The 19,464-nt window shown below is 41.6% G+C and overlaps 1 protein-coding gene across 1 annotated transcript; it reads right to left on the bottom strand.

Annotated features, from left to right (window-relative positions):
* Positions 1-1,965: 1,965 nt before the first annotated feature.
* Positions 1,966-16,494, bottom strand: LOC311104556 (uncharacterized protein). Its single transcript, XM_084146426.1, has 15 exons — positions 16,243-16,494; positions 13,914-14,175; positions 13,505-13,554; positions 12,027-12,288; positions 11,627-11,658; positions 10,292-10,553; positions 8,133-8,164; positions 7,254-7,395; positions 7,083-7,114; positions 6,894-6,945; positions 5,023-6,796; positions 4,576-4,920; positions 4,254-4,400; positions 3,987-4,033; positions 1,966-3,498 (listed from the first exon to the last, which is right to left on the bottom strand). Exons 2-15 carry the CDS (start codon positions 14,173-14,175, stop codon positions 2,957-2,959), a joined length of 3,981 nt encoding a protein of 1,326 aa, XP_084002552.1. The 5' UTR covers positions 16,243-16,494; the 3' UTR covers positions 1,966-2,956.
* Positions 16,495-19,464: the final 2,970 nt, after the last annotated feature.

Below are 19,464 nucleotides of genomic sequence, written 5' to 3'. Positions count from 1 at the left end.
ATTTGGGGCGAGCACGCTGCTTATGTCCATGTTGTGAACAGAGTGCCCCATGGTGGCGGTGGGGTTATGGTATGGGCAGGCATAAGCTACGGACAACGAACACAATTGCATTTTATCTATGGCAATTTGAATGCACAGAGATACTGTGACGAGATCCTGAGGCCCATTGTCATGCCATTCATCCGCCGCCAACACCTCATATTTCAGCATGATAATGTATGGCCCCATGTCTCAAGGATCTGTACACAATTCCTGGAAGCTGAAAATGTCCCAGTTTTTCCATGGCTTACATACTCACCAGAAATGTCACCCATTGAGCATGTTTGGGATGCTCTGGATCGACAAGTACGACAGTGTGTTCCAGTTCCCGCCAATATCCAGCAATTTCGCACCGCCATTGAAGAGTGGGACAACATTCCACGGGCCACAATAAACAGCCTGATCAACTCTATGCAAAGGAGATGTGTCGCACTGCATGAGGCAAATGGTGGTCACACCAGATACTGACTGGTTTTCTGATCCACGCCCCTACTTTTGTTTTAAGGTATCTGTAACCAACAGATGCATATCTGTATTCCCAGTCATGTAAAATCCATTGATTAGGGCCTAATTAATTAATTTAAATTGACTGATTTCTTTACATGAACTGTAACTCAGTAAAATCTTTGAAATTGTTGCATGTTGCGTTTATATATTTTTTCAGTCTATTTAAAAATGCAACTATTTATATAAAAATATGTTAGCGCTGACAGTAATGTTATTGCCAGTTGGGATGGGGGCTGTGATGGCACTAGTAGACAGTGGCCTTTTCTCATTTAGGGAAAGGCTGTCCTCCATCCTCTCTCCTCTGTGACTGGTGGAGGAGAGGTCAATTCATTAGTAGGCGAACGGAAGAGTGTCCTCCCCTCCTCCATAGCCACCTTTCATCAAGGATAGTCATGTGTATCCTACCAGAGTTTTTAAATCTGCCACACCCCCTTGAATCAGCTTTGTTTTGTCAGAGGACAAAAGCAATTACATGTTTAATAACAATATGCCACTTACCGTTGTATCTATGCATTGTCTTGCACAACTAAATTAGTTTATATCCCTTTACACATTTATTTTGGGATCCACCCGTTATAGTAATTTGCCTGATGACGCCACGTGGAGAAGGAGTCCTCACTGCCTCTCCTTGATTACCTTTGACATTTTTCAAAAGGAGGTGAGAGAGGACAGAGGAGAGAGGATGCAGGAGTTGAGCAAATTCAATTGAGAAAAGGCCAGTGATCCAGCTACATGGCAGAAGTCACATGATGATCCACCTCCAGGGGTAACCCCAATCTCTCCATGAATTAAACCCAAAAACTATGTTATAAGTGAGTAGGTCAATTTAGTAGGTCATTAGTTAAATTCAATTCTCCAAAAGGAAGTGGACTTATTAGTAGTATTAATTAATCTAACTGCTGTCAGTTACAAAAGTCAGTTACACATTGCAAGTCACTTCCATGTCTTACCTTGTACTAACACTAGATGGGGTAGAGGGCTTTGAAAGTAACCATATTCAAGAGAGAAAACCTCAAAATGCATGAAAAAAATAAGATATATTACAATTCAACAACATTATAATTTTTATGGATATATACAGTGTATTTGGAAAGTATTCAGACCCCTTGACTTGTTCCACATTTTGTTACGTTACAGCCTTATTCTAAAATTGATTAAATTGTTTTTTTCCTCATCAATCCACACACAATACCCCATAATGACAAAGCAAAAACAGGTTTTTAGAAATGTTTGCAAATGTATTAAAAATAAAAAACTGAAATATCACATTTGATGAAGATATATTGGCACGGGTCATCAATATATCAAACCGTGACAATATATCTTCATCAAATGTGATATTTCAGTTTTTTATTTTTAATACATTTGCAAACATTTCTAAAAACCTGTTTTTGCTTTGTCATTACGGGGCTTCTCGGACATTATCACTTAATCATGTTCTAGTAATATACACATCCATAGAAATGATGCCTCTAACAGTGCAGGGACTGGCTTCAACTGGCTTTGCAATAAAGAGGAGGATGTGTTCAACAGCAAGGTAGGAGAGAAGGAGGTGTACTACGGTTGGGCGTTGAATACATTTATACAACAATTGCATTAATTGACTGATTTATTGATTTTATTTGCCAGTTAAAAACACACACACACACATTACATACTGTAGATTTTAAGAAACGTGATATCACAAAATGTAAGACTTATGTAAGACTTATTTCCATTGTTGTCCCTAATGTGCATTGTGCAAAAACGTTCCATTCCATAGATATAGATCCATTATATACATACAGACACATGTCCATACAGCACCTTCAGAAAGTATTCACACCCGTTTACTTTTTCCACATTTTGTTTTGTTACAGCCTGAATTAAAATTGTGTTACAGCCTGATTAAATTGAGATTGGGGAATATTTATCTAGTCAAGATATATTAGTGTTTTATTTTTCATTTGTAATACATTTTTGAATTTTCTACCACTTTGACATTAGAGTATTTTTCTTTTGTAAATCGTTGACCACAAATGACAATTAAATCCATTTTAATCCCACTTTGTAACACAACAAAATGTGGAAAAAGTCAAGGGGTGTGAATACTTTCTGAAGGCACAGACATTAACATTTGATCTATTGTTCGATCATTAGCCAGCTTTTGACATTATTTTTTAAATGAAGTTATGGTCAGTACGGCTATACAGTAGATAGCACATTATTTTAAATTCTTTGTTCAGAGGAATAAAGGAGAGATACAACATAACAGTATTGTAAACCCACAGGCCATTCTGTTCTCAAGTATACTTCCTTAGCTTAGAACCTAAGTCTGACCACAAAGTCTTCTATAACCCCTCTCCCTCCCCACCCAGTGGGACATATACTTTCTGAAAGACAATGCTTAGATGTAATGTAGGCTATTTGACTATTTGAGAGAAATGGTTGAGGTTGGAGATTGAAGTCTAAGCCCAAGATAAAGGGGTTCAGTGAATGTGGTGTGGAAGGTGTACAGGTGGGTCAGTTTGTCAGACTCTGAGGAGATTTTGTTGAAGGACAGGAGGCCGGCCGGCCTGTCCAGAAACACCCCAATTCTATAGGACTCATCTGATTTGATTTCAGGGAGCCGTAAGTTGTGAATATTTTTTTCGTGCTGGGCATAGAACTTATCCTTTGAGGCGTACAAAGCCCAAGAAACAGCATTCCGTCCTAGCGTTACATTGTCTCCGGCCCCGTTCCTCTCTAATTGCTTGTAGGCCATGCCTATATGTACGTCATGCAGACACTCAATCTCCAGGTAATGCCGCCCGCCGAGGTCCTCCTTGCTCAGCACCTGGTTGCATTCATCGAACCGCTCTTGGGTGCTGGGATAGTCTCGCGCCTTCCTCTGGCGCGTCACTTTCCTGTTCCCCTCGGACAGGGACAGGAAACGATTTGCTGTGCTGGGGTCTAGTGTGAGCTCACTGGCATCTGAAATGTGCAGATTAGAAGTTTCAGTTACCTGCTACACAAGCTTTGCTGTCACACTTACATTTACATGTGGTCCTCTGTAGCTCAGCTGGTAGAGCACGGCGCTTGGTTCGATCCCCGGGACCACCCATACACAAACAAAAATGTATGCACGCATGACTGTAAGTCGCTTCGGATAAAAGCATCTGCTAAATGGCATATTATTATTATATTATTATTCACATTTTAGTCATTTAGCAGACGCTCTTATCCAGAGCGACTTACAGTTAGTGAGTGCATACATTTTTATTTTTATACTGGCCCCCACGTGGGAATCGAACCCACAACCATGGCGTTGCAAGCGCCATGCTCTACCAACTGAGCTACACAGGGCCACTGACACTATTATAAATTGGTACATGGTCCTCCTATATGTCAAATATTCTACAGAGACCACTGTCAATCACTGTGTTCATCAAGGTGAGAATGGCAAATGGATATTTACTCACATTTCTTCAGACCTGGTTTATTCCTGCTCTCTCCTGTGTGGTCCATGCTGAAAGACACAAAATAAAGAGGAATGAAAGAAAGCCTGGAAATGCTCATACTACTTGGGGATGCAGTATAATGACACTAGGATGTAACAAGGCTCATAGCTAGAAGGTTTCATTCCTTTAATTAAATGGTTTAATTGATCAAGTTCTAATCTCTCAATGTTTAGCTCTACTCATTCATATTTTATTTAGAAGCATTTTTTTTTACTCAATCTAACTCACTTCAGCTGTAGCGGGAAATCCAATTCAACGTATCTGAGGGGATTGTAGCTCAGATCCAGCTCTTTCATCTGGAAGGGTTCTGACCTCAAAGCTATGGCCAGGACAGAGGACACGTTCTCAGGCTGTGTGATCAAACAGCCAGATAGCCTGTAAATGAAAATAGGAAAAATAATTATGGAAAAAATACAAATTTGTTTCAACATTAAAACTAGAAACATTGAACATTGAAGAACAATCTATATCCATAAATCAGCACAGCGATCAGCACAGAGATTAACCCCTTCAAATGTGTCATTTTCTTATTTGGTACTGCTGTACATACCTCAGTGCTTGCAGCTTGCAACGCTTGTTGAGGGCAACAGCAAGCAACTCTGCCCCCGGGTCCCCAAGGTCATTGCAGCTGAGGTCCAAGTTCAGAAGTTTTGAGGTGGGACAAGTCAGCACTTCGCAGATTGCCTCGACACCTCCAACTCCCACATGATTGTGGCGTAGATTCAGGGTTTCCACCTTGCAGTTGGGGTTCCGCAGCCCACAGCAGAGGCGGATCACTCCTTCATCGCGCAGGTTGTTGTGGCCCAGGTCCAGGACTGTCAGACGAGAATTCTCAGACTGGAGAACTGAGGATACAGTTGCACACTCCAGTACTGTGATGTCACAGAAGTTGAGCCTGTGAAAAAGATTGAGTTCATAATTGCCATTACAAACTTTTCCATTTATAACTGACATGTGCGATTTAAAACATGCTACACAAATAGTGAGTGATACTTACAACGCTCTAGTGCAAGACAGCAAAGCAGGAGCCAGTCTGCGAAAAGCTTCCTCTGAAGTTTTGTTATTCCTGAAGTCGAACTCTTCAGGCTTCTCTGACATAATGAACATGTATGCCAGGAGAGAACACTGAAATGGAGTTGGCTGTGTGTCTGAAGGTGAGACTTGGTTGTTGTCATTCTGTAGTATGGTGTAGTCCTTCAGCTGAAGCAGACAGTGGATCAAGTTGATGCATCTCTCTGGAGAGATGTCCTTCCTTTTCAACATCTTGATATATCCGATTAACTTTTTGTTGCATTCTGAACTGCTGGTTGTTTTTCCCAGAATGTCTTGAAGGAGGTCCCGGCTGGAGTCGTGAGAGATCCCGAAAAGGAAGCGTGTGAAAAGGTCCAGGTGTCCATTTTGACTATCTAATGCAATGTCGAGCGCATCTTTGAGGAAATCTAACAAAGTACTCCCTTTCCTCTTTTTGATTAAGGCTTTCACTGAGTCAATCCTGCCATTTTCAAATTCATGAAATGCGTACAGAGCAGCAAAGAACTCCTGAACACTTAAGTGTACAAAACAATACAGCTTCCTTGGATACAGTCCATGCTCTGATTCTACAAGTTCTGTACACAGGCCAGGGCATGTAGCAGCGTCCACGACACTAATATCACAGTCTGTCAAGTGCTGTTCTGTAAAGAGCACATTCTGACTTTCCAGGTTCTTATATGCTAGCTTTCCCAATTTCAAAATGATGTCTTTGTTTGACATCAAAGGACGTTGTTTGTCCTGTTTTGGTCCATGCTTCTCGAAACTGATCCTTGTTTGTATCCTTGTGTAATGGATGTACATTTCAGAGAGGGTTGTAAGCAAAGATCGAGGCTTTGGCCTGCTCTTGTTGTCTTTACTCAGTATATCCTGAAGCACAGTTACTGCCATCCAGCAGAACACCGGTACATGACACATGATGTACAGGCTCCGGGTTGCTTTTATGTCTGAGATGATGCGGCTGGCCATCTCTGGATCTCTGATGTGTTTCCTGAAGTACTCGTCCTTTTGAGCATCATTGAACCCTCTGATCTCTGTAACTCGATGACAATAGTCTCTAGGGATCTGATTGGCAGCTACTGGACGGGAGGTTATCCAGAGGAGAGCCCTAGGGAGAAGATAGCCAGTGATGAGGTTTGTAAGCAAAATGTCCAGTGAATCAGACTTAGACACATCAGATACCAGCCCGTTTTCAATTTCATCAAACTTTAGTTGCAGTTGGCTCTCATCCAGGCCGTCAAGGATGAACAAAACATTATGTTCATCATACATCTCCTTAACGTTTATGTATTTAAGTTCAGGGTAGAAGTGCTGAAGAAGTCCATGCAGACTGTACTTGGTTTTTATCAAATTCAGCTTCCGGAAAGATAGGAGGAATACAAAATCGATTTCTTGATTCGCTTTTCCATCTGCCCAGTCCAAGTTGAGCTTCCGAGCTGCCACAGTTTTCCCAATGCCAGCGATTCCCTTTGTCACCACACACCTGATAGTTTCGTCTTCAGCAGGCTTGAAGATATCTTGGCATTTTATGACGGAGGCCTCAGAGAAGTCTTTGAGGTGTGCCGTCTCAGCCTGCCACACCTCGTGTTCCTTATTGATGCTGGTAGAATCACAGGTGACAATGTACAACTCTGTGTAGACCTTGTTAAGGACTGATGTGCTTTGGGTTTCAATACCCTCTAGTATGCGTTCAGAATTCACCTTCTGGCGTTTTTTGATCTTGTCTTTGATGTGAAGGATGTCTTGAAAAAGAGCAACAAAAAAAGAACAACAAATGTGTTATTTTGGGTGAAATTAGTATACTTTTTTCCACTGGGATAACAACTGAATTTGACTTACTTCCCTTCTCCTTGCTGTGGTCATACAGTGGCACTGGGCTTAACTGTGGCATCTACAAGAATTAACAAAACAGACATTTAGATTTCAAATATCCTTTCAAATACAGAGTTTGAAAAATATATAGAGAGTTAATGGTGGCAACACTCCATATTCTTATAAAGATTGTATATAAGAAATCCCATTAATTACCTGCCGGTCAATCCTTACAGGGTACACATGGACTAGAGATATAAAAAAAAACATTTAATAAACATCACAATAAACTAGGTTAGCAGAGCAACTTACAAAGATGTATACAATTTAAAAAAAAACAGATCCACCCATGTTTTGCCCCAAATTCCTGACACCGGCTTCTCTCACCAATATTTTTTATATCCAGGTTATTTCCAACTGAAACACCATTTAACGTTTGTACACAAACGTTGCTTCCATTAGTTGCTGTGTATACTCTGTGTTCAGCGGGTGGTCCTCCAGTGTGGTTGGCCTTAGACAGAGGTGTCACCTTGGGTGTGTAGGGAAAGAAACAATAACAGATTAGCCTCGCCACCCCATATCAGAGATGTACTAGAGAGCGCATCTTCCATCTTCAGCAATGGCCACTTCTGTGACAGCATGGCCAGAGCCATTGTGGGCCATTTCTTCTTCTTTACTTCTATGAGTGTAGTGACGCTTCATAAATAAACTGAATAGGTTCATACCGCCACCTACTGTGCTGGAGTGTAGCTGCATACTGTGCTGCAGTGTGTATAGTCTAAACAGGTTGGGCTCCCGAGTGGCGCAGTGGTCTAAGGCACTGCATCTCAGTGCTTGAGGCGTCACTACAGACCCCCTGGTTCGATTCCAGGCTGTACCATAGGGCGGCGCACAATTGGCCCAACGTCGTGCCGGAGTAGGCCGTCATTGTAAATAGGAATTTGTTCTTAACTGACTTGCCTAGTTAAATAAAGGTAAAATAAATAAATAAAAGGTACAGAGCCATGGTTGGTGATTTACTGCCACTTGCAGTTATAGAATGCTTGCTCAGTAGTATAATTCATTGGCTGATCCCTCCTGCTGATCTGAATGGAATTCTATGATCCCTCCTAACCCATACCAAGTCCCACCCAGTTGACTACTGAAAATTGTGAAAGCCATCAATGGCACTGCCAATGAAAAAAAAACGATGTCCTATACACATCTATAGGAACATTCAGAATCCCTGCAGCTGGAAAGAACACATCTAAAACAAAGCCCAATTACCTGTTGGTCATCCATCTCCTCATTCTCAAAGCCTATGGAGGAAAGATGTGAATCATTTAACATTGACTAGAGAGAGATTAAAGGGCCTTTTTTGTCCCATGATTAAGCCTATAAGATACAGAAAACACTGCATACAGGTCATAAAATTCACTGTTGTAATACAATGCACACACAATCTTTTATTCTGAGGGGAGTTTACCGGGTATGTCATACCCTAAACAATTATGCTTACAACTTTATTAGAAGAACAAAATGCTACTGAGTAAATACTATAACCAAGGCTAAGCCCAAAATCCCTCCTTTACTCCTGTGTGAAATCATACGTTTGGGGGCCAGTATGAAAATAAGATAAGAGCGTCTGCTAAATGACTAAAATGTGAAATGTAATGCCTATACTCACCTTGTTGACTTTGTCTTTTCTTTTCTTTGTCTCAATTTACTGTCTTTTAGAATGGAGGACACAATGTTACTGGCCTCTTCTCCATATTTCTTGATCAGTAACGCCACAAGGTCTTTCACTCCCATCTTCTTAACACTCTTATCAATCTTCTTACACAGATGGCGTTTAAATCGTCGGAACTTCTTTGACTTCAAACTTTTCAGTGTGGCCCTGACCTCTGCTTTGACCCGTTTGTAATGATCCTTTCTTGCTGACATCTGAAGACCAACACAATAAATAAAAGGCATTTAGAGTTCATGCACAGTCTGGTTCACAGGACCTTCAAAATATTTCATTACCATGAAAGTATTACTGTCAGTGGTAGACTACTGTACAGCCAGACAACTATTAAAACACTATTCCACATGACAGTATTAGTTGGGTTGGTGATGACAGTATTAGTTGGGTTGGTGATGACAGTATTAGTTGGGTTGGTGATGACAGTATTAGCTGGGTTGGTGATGACAGTATTAGCAGGGTTGGTGATGACAGTATTAGCAGGGTTGGTGATGACAGTATTAGCTGGGTTGGTGATGACAGTATTAGTTGGGTTGGTGATGACAGTATTAGCAAAGATTTTTTATAACTAAACCAAGATAGACCACTGCCTGTCGTTTACAATGGGAACAGATGAGTCATAGTGGGCAGAACAAGCAAGAAGGTGGGCAGAGCCAAGCACGAGCTAGTGAGATCCTTTTGGCCCGTTCTAGCAGACATCTGCATATTTCCTTTAGGGAACAACTACTCTGTGAAATGCGCCTGTGCAATAACTCAATTTGACTATGCACTCCTTCTAAACAACGCAAATTTTTTTTTCTTTGGCAAAGGCTAACGTCTACAAAACTTAGTACACTCTGTTCATAACATATTCTAGTTCTGCAGAAGTCAGGGCATTCATACTTCTTGCTCTTCCCGGAGCTGCAGAGCTGTTATAAGGAAGTGCGTTTGTGTTTATACAGGACCTCCCGCCCCCAATCATGTCAATGCGGCGCTATACCGAGCCCTCTGCATTGTTAGAAAATGTGAGAGGCGCATGGCAAAGTGGTACGGAGCTCAATTTGGCCTCTGCGTGGCTCCGCAAGTGTCACACCATCCATACAGCACCTCCGACAACATTTTCGGATCAAGTATAAATTGTCTCTTACTCAAATCAAATCAAATTGTATTTGTCACATACACGTGTTTAGCAGATGTTATAGCGGGTGTAAGCCATCAATGGCACTGCCAATGAAAAAAAAACAATGTCCTATAAACATCTATAGGAACATTCAAAATCCCTGCAGCTGGAAAGAACACATCTAAAACAAAGCCCAATTACCTGTTGGTCCTCCTTAATGGGAATCTCCTCATTCTCAAAGCCTATGGAGGAAAGATGTGAATCATTGACTAGAGAGAGATTAAAGGGCCTTTTTTGTCCCATGATTAAGCCTATAAGATACAGAAAACACTGCATACAGGTCATAAAATTCACTGTTGTAATACAATGCACACACAATCTTTTATTCTGAGGGGAGTTTACCGGGTATGTCATACCCTAAACAATTATGCTTACAACTTTATTAGAAGAACAAAATGCTACTGAGTAAATACTATAACCAAGGCTAAGCCCCAAATCCCTCCTTTACTCCTGTGTAAAATCATACGTTTGGGGGCCAGTATGAAAATAAGATAAGAGCGTCTGCTAAATGACTAAAATGTGAAATGTAATGCCTATACTCACCTTGTTGACTTTGTCTTTTCTTTTCTTTTCTTTGTCTCAATTTACTGTCTTTTAGAATGGAGGACACAATGTTACTGGCCTCTTCTCCATATTTCTTCATCAGTACCGCCACAAGGTCTTTCACTCCCATCTTCTTAACACTCTTATCAATCTTCTTACACAGATGGCGTTTAAATCGTCGGAACTTCTTTGACTTCAAACTTTTCAGTGTGGCCCTGACCTCTGCTTTGACCCGTTTGTAATTATCCTTTCTTGCTGACATCTGAAGACCAACACAATAAATAAAAGGCATTTAGAGTTCATGCACAGTCTGGTCACAGGACCTTCAAAATATTTCATTACAATGAAAGTATTACTGTCAGTGGTAGACTACTGTATAGCCAGACAACTATTAAAACACTATTCCACATGACAGTATTAGTTGGGTTGGTGATGACAGTATTAGTTGGGTTGGTGATGACAGTATTAGTTGGGTTGGTGATGACAGTATTAGTTGGGTTGGTGATGACAGTATTAGCAGGGTTGGTGATGACAGTATTAGCAGGGTTGGTGATGACAGTATTAGCAGGGTTGGTGATGACATTATTAGCAAAGATTTTTTATAACTAAACCAAGATAGACCACTGCCTGTCGTTTACAATGGGAACAGATGAGTCATAGTGGGCAGAACAAGCAAGAAGGTGGGCAGAGCCAAGCACGAGCTAGTGAGATCCTTTTGGCCCGTTCTAGCAGACATCTGCACATTTCCTTTAGGGAACGACTACTCTGTGAAATGCGCCTGTGCAATAACTCAATTTGACTATGTACTCCTTCTAAACAACGCGATTTTTTTTTCTTTGGCAAAGGCTAACGTCTACAAAACTTAGTACACTCTGTTCATAACATATTCTAGTTCTGCAGAAGTCAGGGCATTCATACTTCTTGCTCTTCCCGGAGCTGCAGAGCTGTTATAAGGAAGTGCGTTTGTGTTTATACAGGACCTCCCGCCCCCAATCATGTCAATGCGGCGCTATACCGAGCCCTCTGCATTGTTACAAAATGTGAGAGGCGCATGGCAAAGTGGTACGGAGCTCAATTTGGCCTCTGCGTGGCTCCGCAAGTGTCACACCATCCATACAGCACCTCCGACAACATTTTCGGATCAAGTATAAATTGGCTCTTACTCAAATCAAATCAAATTGTATTTGTCACATACACGTGTTTAGCAGATGTTATAGCGGGTGTAAGCCATCAATGGCACTGCCAATGAAAAAAAACAATGTCCTATACACATCTATAGGAACATTCAGAATCCCTGCAGCTGGAAAGAACACATCTAAAACAAAGCCCAATTACCTGTTGGTCATCCATCTCCTCATTCTCAAAGCCTATGGAGGAAAGATGTGAATCATTTAACATTGACTAGAGAGAGATTAAAGGGCCTTTTTTGTCCCATGATTAAGCCTATAAGATACAGAAAACACTGCATACAGGTCATAAAATGCACTGTTGTAATACAATGCACACACAATCTTTTATTCTGAGGGGAGTTTACCGGGTATGTCATACCCTAAACAATTATGCTTACAACTTTATTAGAAGAACAAAATGCTACTGAGTAAATACTATAACCAAGGCTAAGCCCCAAATCCCTCCTTTACTCCTGTGTAAAATCATACGTTTGGGGGCCAGTATGAAAATAAGATAAGAGCGTCTGCTAAATGACTAAAATGTGAAATGTAATGCCTATACTCACCTTGTTGACTTTGTCTTTTCTTTTCTTTTCTTTGTCTCAATTTACTGTCTTTTAGAATGGAGGACACAATGTTACTGGCCTCTTCTCCATATTTCTTCATCAGTACCGCCACAAGGTCTTTCACTCCAATCTTCTTAACACTCTTATCAATTTTCTTACACAGATGGCGTTTAAATCGTCGGAACTTCTTTGACTTCAAACTTTTCAGTGTGGCCCTGACCTCTGCTTTGACCCGTTTGTAATTATCCTTTCTTGCTGACATCTGAAGACCAACACAATAAATAAAAGGCATTTAGAGTTCATGCACAGTCTGGTCACAGGACCTTCAAAATATTTCATTACCATGAAAGTATTACTGTCAGTGGTAGACTACTGTACAGCCAGACAACTATTAAAACACTATTCCACATGACAGTATTAGTTGGGTTGGTGATGACAGTATTAGTTGGGTTGGTGATGACAGTATTAGTTGGGTTGGTGATGACAGTATTAGTTGGGTTGGTGATGACAGTATTAGCAGGGTTGGTGATGACAGTATTAGTTGGGTTGGTGATGACAGTATTAGCAAAGATTTTTTATAACTAAACCAAGATAGACCACTGCCTGTCGTTTCCAATGGGAACAGATTAGTCATAGTGGGCAGTGGTCCTCTGTAGCTCAGCTGGTAGAGCACGGCGCTTGTAACGCCAAGGTAGTGGGTTCGATCCCCGGGACCACCCATACGTTAAAAAAAATTATGCACGCATGACTGTAAGTCGCTTTGGATAAAAGCGTCTGCTAAATGGCATATTATTATTATTATATTATAGAACAAGCAAGAAGGTGGGCAGAGCCAAGCACGAGCTAGTGAGATCCTTTTGGCCCGTTCTAGCAGACATCTGCATATTTCCTTTAGGGAACGACTACTCTGTGAAATGCGCCTGTGCAATAACTCAATTTGACTATGCACTCCTTCTAAACAACGCAAAAAAATTTTTCTTTGGCAAAGGCTAACGTCTACAAAACTTAGTACACTCTGTTCATAACATATTCTAGTTCTGCAGAAGTCAGGGCATTCATACTTCTTGCTCTTCCCGGAGCTGCAGAGCTGTTATAAGGAAGTGCGTTTGTGTTTATACAGGACCTCCCGCCCCCAATCATGTCAATGCGGCGCTATACCGAGCCCTCTGCATTGTTACAAAATGTGAGAGGCGCATGGCAAAGTGGTACGGAGCTCAATTTGGCCTCTGCGTGGCTCCGCAAGTGTCACACCATCCATACAGCACCTCCGACAACATTTTCGGATCAAGTATAAATTGGCTCTTACTCAAATCAAATCAAATTGTATTTGTCACATACACGTGCTTAGCAGATGTTATAGCGGGTGTAAGCCATCAATGGCACTGCCAATGAAAAAAAACAATGTCCTATACACATCTATAGGAACATTCAGAATCCCTGCAGCTGGAAAGAACACATCTAAAACAAAGCCCAATTACCTGTTGGTCATCCATCTCCTCCTTAATGGGAATCTCCTCATTCTCAAAGCCTATGGAGGAAAGATGTGAATCATTGACTAGAGAGAGATTAAAGGGCCTTTTTTGTCCCATGATTAAGCCTATAAGATACAGAAAACACTGCATACAGGTCATAAAATTCACTGTTGTAATACAATGCACACAATCTTTTATTCTGAGGGGAGTTTACCGGGTATGTCATACCCTAAACAATTATGCTTACAACTTTATTAGAAGAACAAAATGCTACTGAGTAAATACTATAACCAAGGCTAAGCCCCAAATCCCTCCTTTACTCCTGTGTGAAATCATACGTTTGGGGGCCAGTATGAAAATAAGATAAGAGCATCTGCTAAATGACTAAAATGTGAAATGTAATGCCTATACTCACCTTGTTGACTTTGTCTTTTCTTTTCTTTTCTTTGTCTCAATTTACTGTCTTTTAGAATGGAGGACACAATGTTACTGGCCTCTTCTCCATATTTCTTGATCAGTACCGCCACAAGGTCTTTCACTCCCATCTTCTTAACACTCTTATCAATCTTCTTACACAGATGGCGTTTACATCGTCGGAACTTCTTTGACTTCAAACTTTTCAGTGTGGCCCTGACCTCTGCTTTGACCCGTTTGTAATTATCCTTTCTTGCTGACATCTGAAGACCAACACAATAAATAAAAGGCATTTAGAGTTCATGCACAGTCTGGTTCACAGGACCTTCAAAATATTTCATTACCATGAAAGTATTACTGTCAGTGGTAGACTACTGTATAGCCAGACAACTATTAAAACACTATTCCACATGACAGTATTAGTTGGGTTGGTGATGACAGTATTAGTTGGGTTGGTGATGACAGTATTAGTTGGGTTGGTGATGACAGTATTAGTTGGGTTGGTGATGACAGTATTAGTTGGGTTGGTGATGACAGTATTAGCTGGGTTGGTGATGACAGTATTAGCAAAGATTTTTTATAACTAAACCAAGATAGACCACTGCCTGTCGTTTCCAATGGGAACAGATGAGTCATAGTGGGCAGAACAAGCAAGAAGGTGGGCAGAGCCAAGCACGAGCTAGTGAGATCCTTTTGGCCCGTTCTAGCGGACATCTGCATATTTCCTTTAGGGAACGACTACTCTGTGAAATGTGCCTGTGCAATAACTCAATTTGACTATGTACTCCTTCTAAACAACGCGATTTTTTTTTCTTTGGCAAAGGCTAACGTCTACAAAACTTAGTACACTCTGTTCATAACAGATTCTAGTTCTGCAGAAGTCAGGGCATTCATACTTCTTGCTCTTCCCGGAGCTGCAGAGCTGTTATAAGGAAGTGCGTTTGTGTTTATACAGGACCTCCCGCCCCCAATCATGTCAATGCGGCGCTATACCGAGCCCTCTGCATTGTTAGAAAATGTGAGAGGCGCATGGCAAAGTGGTACGGAGCTCAATTTGGCCTCTGCGTGGCTCCGCAAGTGTCACACCATCCATACAGCACCTCCGACAACATTTTCGGATCAAGTATAAATTGGCTCTTACTCAAATCAAATCAAATTGTATTTGTCACATACACGTGTTTAGCAGATGTTATAGCGGGTGTAAGCCATCAATGGCACTGCCAATGAAAAAATTGAGTGCCCAGGCTTTTGAAATGGCGGGCAAACTGAAACCTAATTAATGTGTCATTTCATATCAGTTGTTCATTGTTCCGCCACTTATTATTTCCCCCTCCTACCAGAAATGGGCGTGTCGGCGGAAGTGAAGAATTGAGAGCCCGGGCTTTTGAAATGGCGGGCAAACTGATCGGCTGCTGAAGTCCAATGTCCTGGAGTGCACTGGAGAATGTAGCCTGCAGTAACCATATATTCTGAACCAAATCAACTGTTTTTTATGAAACATTAGGACTACTCTTATGGAGATTTCAAACGAGTCTCAGCAGCCTCGTACATGCTTTAATATCGACTAATGCGCCTAAGATATTAATTTATCACTAGCACAGAGGCTGCTGCTGCCTATTGAAATCACTGGCCACTTTAAGAAATGGAACACTAGTCACTTAAATGTTTATATATCTTGCATTACTCATCTCATATGTATATACTGCATTCTATTATATAATATTATACTGTATCTTAGTCCATGCCGCTCTGTCATTGCTTGTCCATTTGTATATTTTCTTAAATTCCATTCCTTACTAGTTTTGTGTGTATTGGGTATATGTTGTGAAATTGTTAGATATTGTCTGTCGGAACTAGAAGCACACGCATTTCGCTACACCCGCTATAACATCTGCTAAACACGTGTATGTGACAAATAAAATTAGATTTTATTTAAATGAAGAGTTGTTCAATTTGATACCCCTCCCCCTCAATCATATCCTTGGTTTACTGCGACATGTCAAATTTAACCTTACAGCTTCGCAGATTATGGCAAGAATTCAAAATCAAGTATAAAATCCAATCCAAACTTAACCGTAACACTAGCGCACATAGGCTACCACCAACATACACTAAATCAACAAATAGTCTAGTATTATTGTAGCTTGTAGGCTACTGTAACATTAGTGCACCATGCCAACCATGCAGAATGCGCACACAAACATTAGCGCCAAAGGCAAGGATTGTGGTGGGTGCATTCTCACAGCCAACGCAATTTAGACAGTAGCCTAAATTAACGACAAGTCATTTTATTGTCACAGCTATACTTGTTAAAAGTGTTAGAAACCTGCCTTCAGATTTGATGATTTCTCAAATCGTTTATCGCTGCTGCTGCTGCTGCTTCACTCCACGAATAAATGTCCATTCACAGGATTGTGGCAATAAAGCTCGTCTGTCTGCGTTGTTTTCTCTTCAAGTGACTCGAATGATCTCGACTAAATACAAACTCAATTGGCTTAAAGTGATTTAAAAAACATTCTGTGGCTACATAATCCTACGGAAAGTGACATGATTTTTATGGTTTCTTTGTGCCGAAAACAAGTGGTGACGTGTAACCTATTGAATCAATAGCACCGCCTCCTCATTGTGTTGGTGGAGTGAGTGTGAAAGTCAGTCCCTTCCCTCATTCTCAAAAATTGGCATTTAATATTATTATTTTTTTTTACATGTTTGTTCCCCGATGAGAGCAGGCTTTTCTAAATGTTTTAAATATATATATATATATATATATATATATATATATATATATATATATATATATATATATATATACTGCTCAAAAAAATAAAGGGAACACTTAAACAACACATCCTAGATCTGAATGGATGAAATAATCTTATTAAATAATTTTTTCTTTACATAGTTGAATGTGCTGACAACAAAATCACACAAAAATTATCAATGGAAATCAAATGTATCAACCCATGGAGGTCTGGATTTGGAGTCACCCTCAAAATTAAAGTGGAAAACCACACAACAGACGGATCCAACTTTGATGTAATGTCCTTAAAACAAGTCAAAATGAGGCTCAGTAGTGTGTGTGGCCTCCACGTGCCTGTATGACCTCCCTACAACGACTGGGCATGCTCCTGATGAGGTGGCGGATGGTCTCCTGAGGGATCTCCTCCCAGACCTGGACTAAAGCATCCGCCAACTCCTGGACAGTCTGTGGTGCAACGTGGCGTTGGTGGATGGAGCGAGACATGATGTCCCAGATGTGCTCAATTGGATTCAGGTCTGGGGAACGGGCGGGCCAGTCCATAGCATCAATGCCTTCCTCTTGCAGGAACTGCTGACACACTCCAGCCACATGAGGTCTAGCATTGTCTTGCATTAGGAGGAACCCAGGGCCAACCGCACCAGCATATGGTCTCACAAGGGGTCTGAGGATCTCATCTCGGTACCTAATGGCAGTCAGGCTACCTCTGGCGAGCACATGGAGGGCTGTGCGGCCCCCCAAAGAAATGCCACCCCACACCATGACTGACCCACCGCAAAACCGGTCATGCTGGAGGATGTTGCAGGCAGCAGAACATTCTCCACGGCATCTCCAGACTCTGTCACGTCTGTCACATGTGCTCAGTGTGAACCAGCTTTCATCTGTGAAGAGCACAGGGCGCCAGTGGCGAATTTGCCAATCTTGGTGTTCTCTGGCAAATGCCAAACGTCCTGCACTGTGTTGGGCTGTAAGCACAACCCCCACCTGTGGACGTCAGGCCCTCATACCACCCTCATGGAGTCTGTTTCTGACTGTTTGAGCAGACACATGCACATTTGTGGCCTGCTGGAGGTCATTTTGCAGGGCTCTGGCAGTGCTCCACCTGCTCCTCCTTGCACAAAGGCGGAGGTAGCGGTCCTGCTGCTGGGTTGTTGCCCTCCTACGGCCTCCTCCACGTCTCCTGATGTACTGGCCTGTCTCCTGGTAGCGCCTCCATGCTCTGGACACTACGCTGACAGACACAGCAAACCCTCTTGCCACAGCTCGCATTGATGTGCCATCCTGGATGAGCTGCACTACCTGAGCCACTTGTGTAGGTTGTAGACTCCGTCTCATGCTACCACTAGAGTGAAAGCACCGCCAGCATTCAAAAGTGACCAAAACATCAGCCAGGAAGCATAGGAACTGAGAAGTGGTCTGTGGTCACCACCTGCAGAACCACTTCTTTATTGGGGGTGTCTTGCTAATTGCCTATAATTTCCACCTGTTGTCTATTCCATTTGCACAACAGCATGTGAAATGTATTGTCAATCAGTGTTGCTTCTGTTAAGTTGCGTCAATTCAAATCTGGTATAGGAACAAAAAGAGGTCAATACACGTCTTCTAAAATAGACTAGTATTTTAATTAATGCAAACACTTGAATTGGTAAATATGATGTTCGTATATACGGGCCCACTGAAAAACCACGCAGGGCAGTCAGAGAACTGAGCCATTGTTATAAGTTCTTCTTTAAATACTCTGTCAGAGATAGTTCCTGCTCCAAGCAGGCCTATCAGAGTAGAGACTGAGCGTTGTTTAGTCTTACTCAGCCTATTGTTGGCGCACAGGCTGGTCCCATCCCCTTGGCGCTTCACTGTTGCCAGGCATTAGTTGTTATCTCCACAACTTGTCTCGAGTCAGCAACCTCAGACATAGTCTGTTCCTCTCCACTGTAGCAGAACACATGTCCTTGAGCGGTTTAACAAAGAGGCAGTGTGTGTGTATGTGAGTCACAAGTCTGTCTCAGCCTACCCCCTAACAGTTCCCCACATTAATCACAGCTTGTTATGTTAAACAATCTATATCAGTACAGCACAAACCTATTATGTTTAATCATTAATGTATTCTTTCTAAGCTAGGCATCACATCTAGTTATAAGAAAATAGACCCCCACACTTCCTAAGCGGACAGTTTGATTTCACAGAAGTGTGATTGACTTGGAGTTACATTGTGTTGTTTAAGTGTTTTTTCCATCCCCAAATGTATACGGGTCAAAAGTTTTAGAACACCTACTCATTCAAGGGTTTTTCTTTATTTTCACTATTTTCTTCATTGTAGAATATTAGTGAAGACATCAAAACTATGAAATAACACATATGGAATCATGTAGTAACCAAAAAAGTGTAAACAAATCAAAATATATTTTATATTTGAGATTCTTCACATAGCCACCCTTTGCCTTGATGACAGCTATGCACACTCTTGGCACACCCCGCCGATCCAACACATTTGGTCTGCCGACTAAATCGTCTGATGTGGTTTCAACAGGCTTCCCGTTACGACGTCGACCACGAAGATCCATCTGCTAGTCCCGGCCCGCTAGCACACGCAAGCCATGGCCTCTTGCTCGCCAGTGCTGTAGTAACCCCCGAACTACCTCCGAACTCTCCTATTGCTGTTCACCGGACCTTATGATAACTCAGCTATACAGCTGATGCCTGCTGGACTGTTCCTTTATACGGTACCGAATCCTGTTTATGTTTAGCCTAAGCCCAAACTTTGTCGCCATTACCAGCTGTTGTCTTAGCTCTCTCG

This window comes from Coregonus lavaretus (genome assembly GCF_964263955.1).
Source record: "Coregonus lavaretus genome assembly, chromosome: 28".
Taxonomy (NCBI): Eukaryota; Metazoa; Chordata; class Actinopteri; order Salmoniformes; family Salmonidae; genus Coregonus; species Coregonus lavaretus.
The sequence above is the reverse complement of the archived record's forward strand: the minus strand, read 5'-3'. Positions and strand labels throughout refer to the sequence as shown.

Coding starts and splice junctions, on each gene's coding strand:
- LOC311104556 (XM_084146426.1), bottom strand. CDS start 14,175: ATGTCAGCAAGAAAGGATAATTACAAACGGGTCAAAGCAGAGGTCAGG. Junction 6,946..7,082: donor CTGTAAGGATTGACCGGCAG/GTAATTAATGGG, acceptor TAATTCTTGTAG/ATGCCACAGTTAAGCCCAGT. Junction 4,034..4,253: donor GATTTCCCGCTACAGCTGAA/GTGAGTTAGATT, acceptor TGTGTCTTTCAG/CATGGACCACACAGGAGAGA.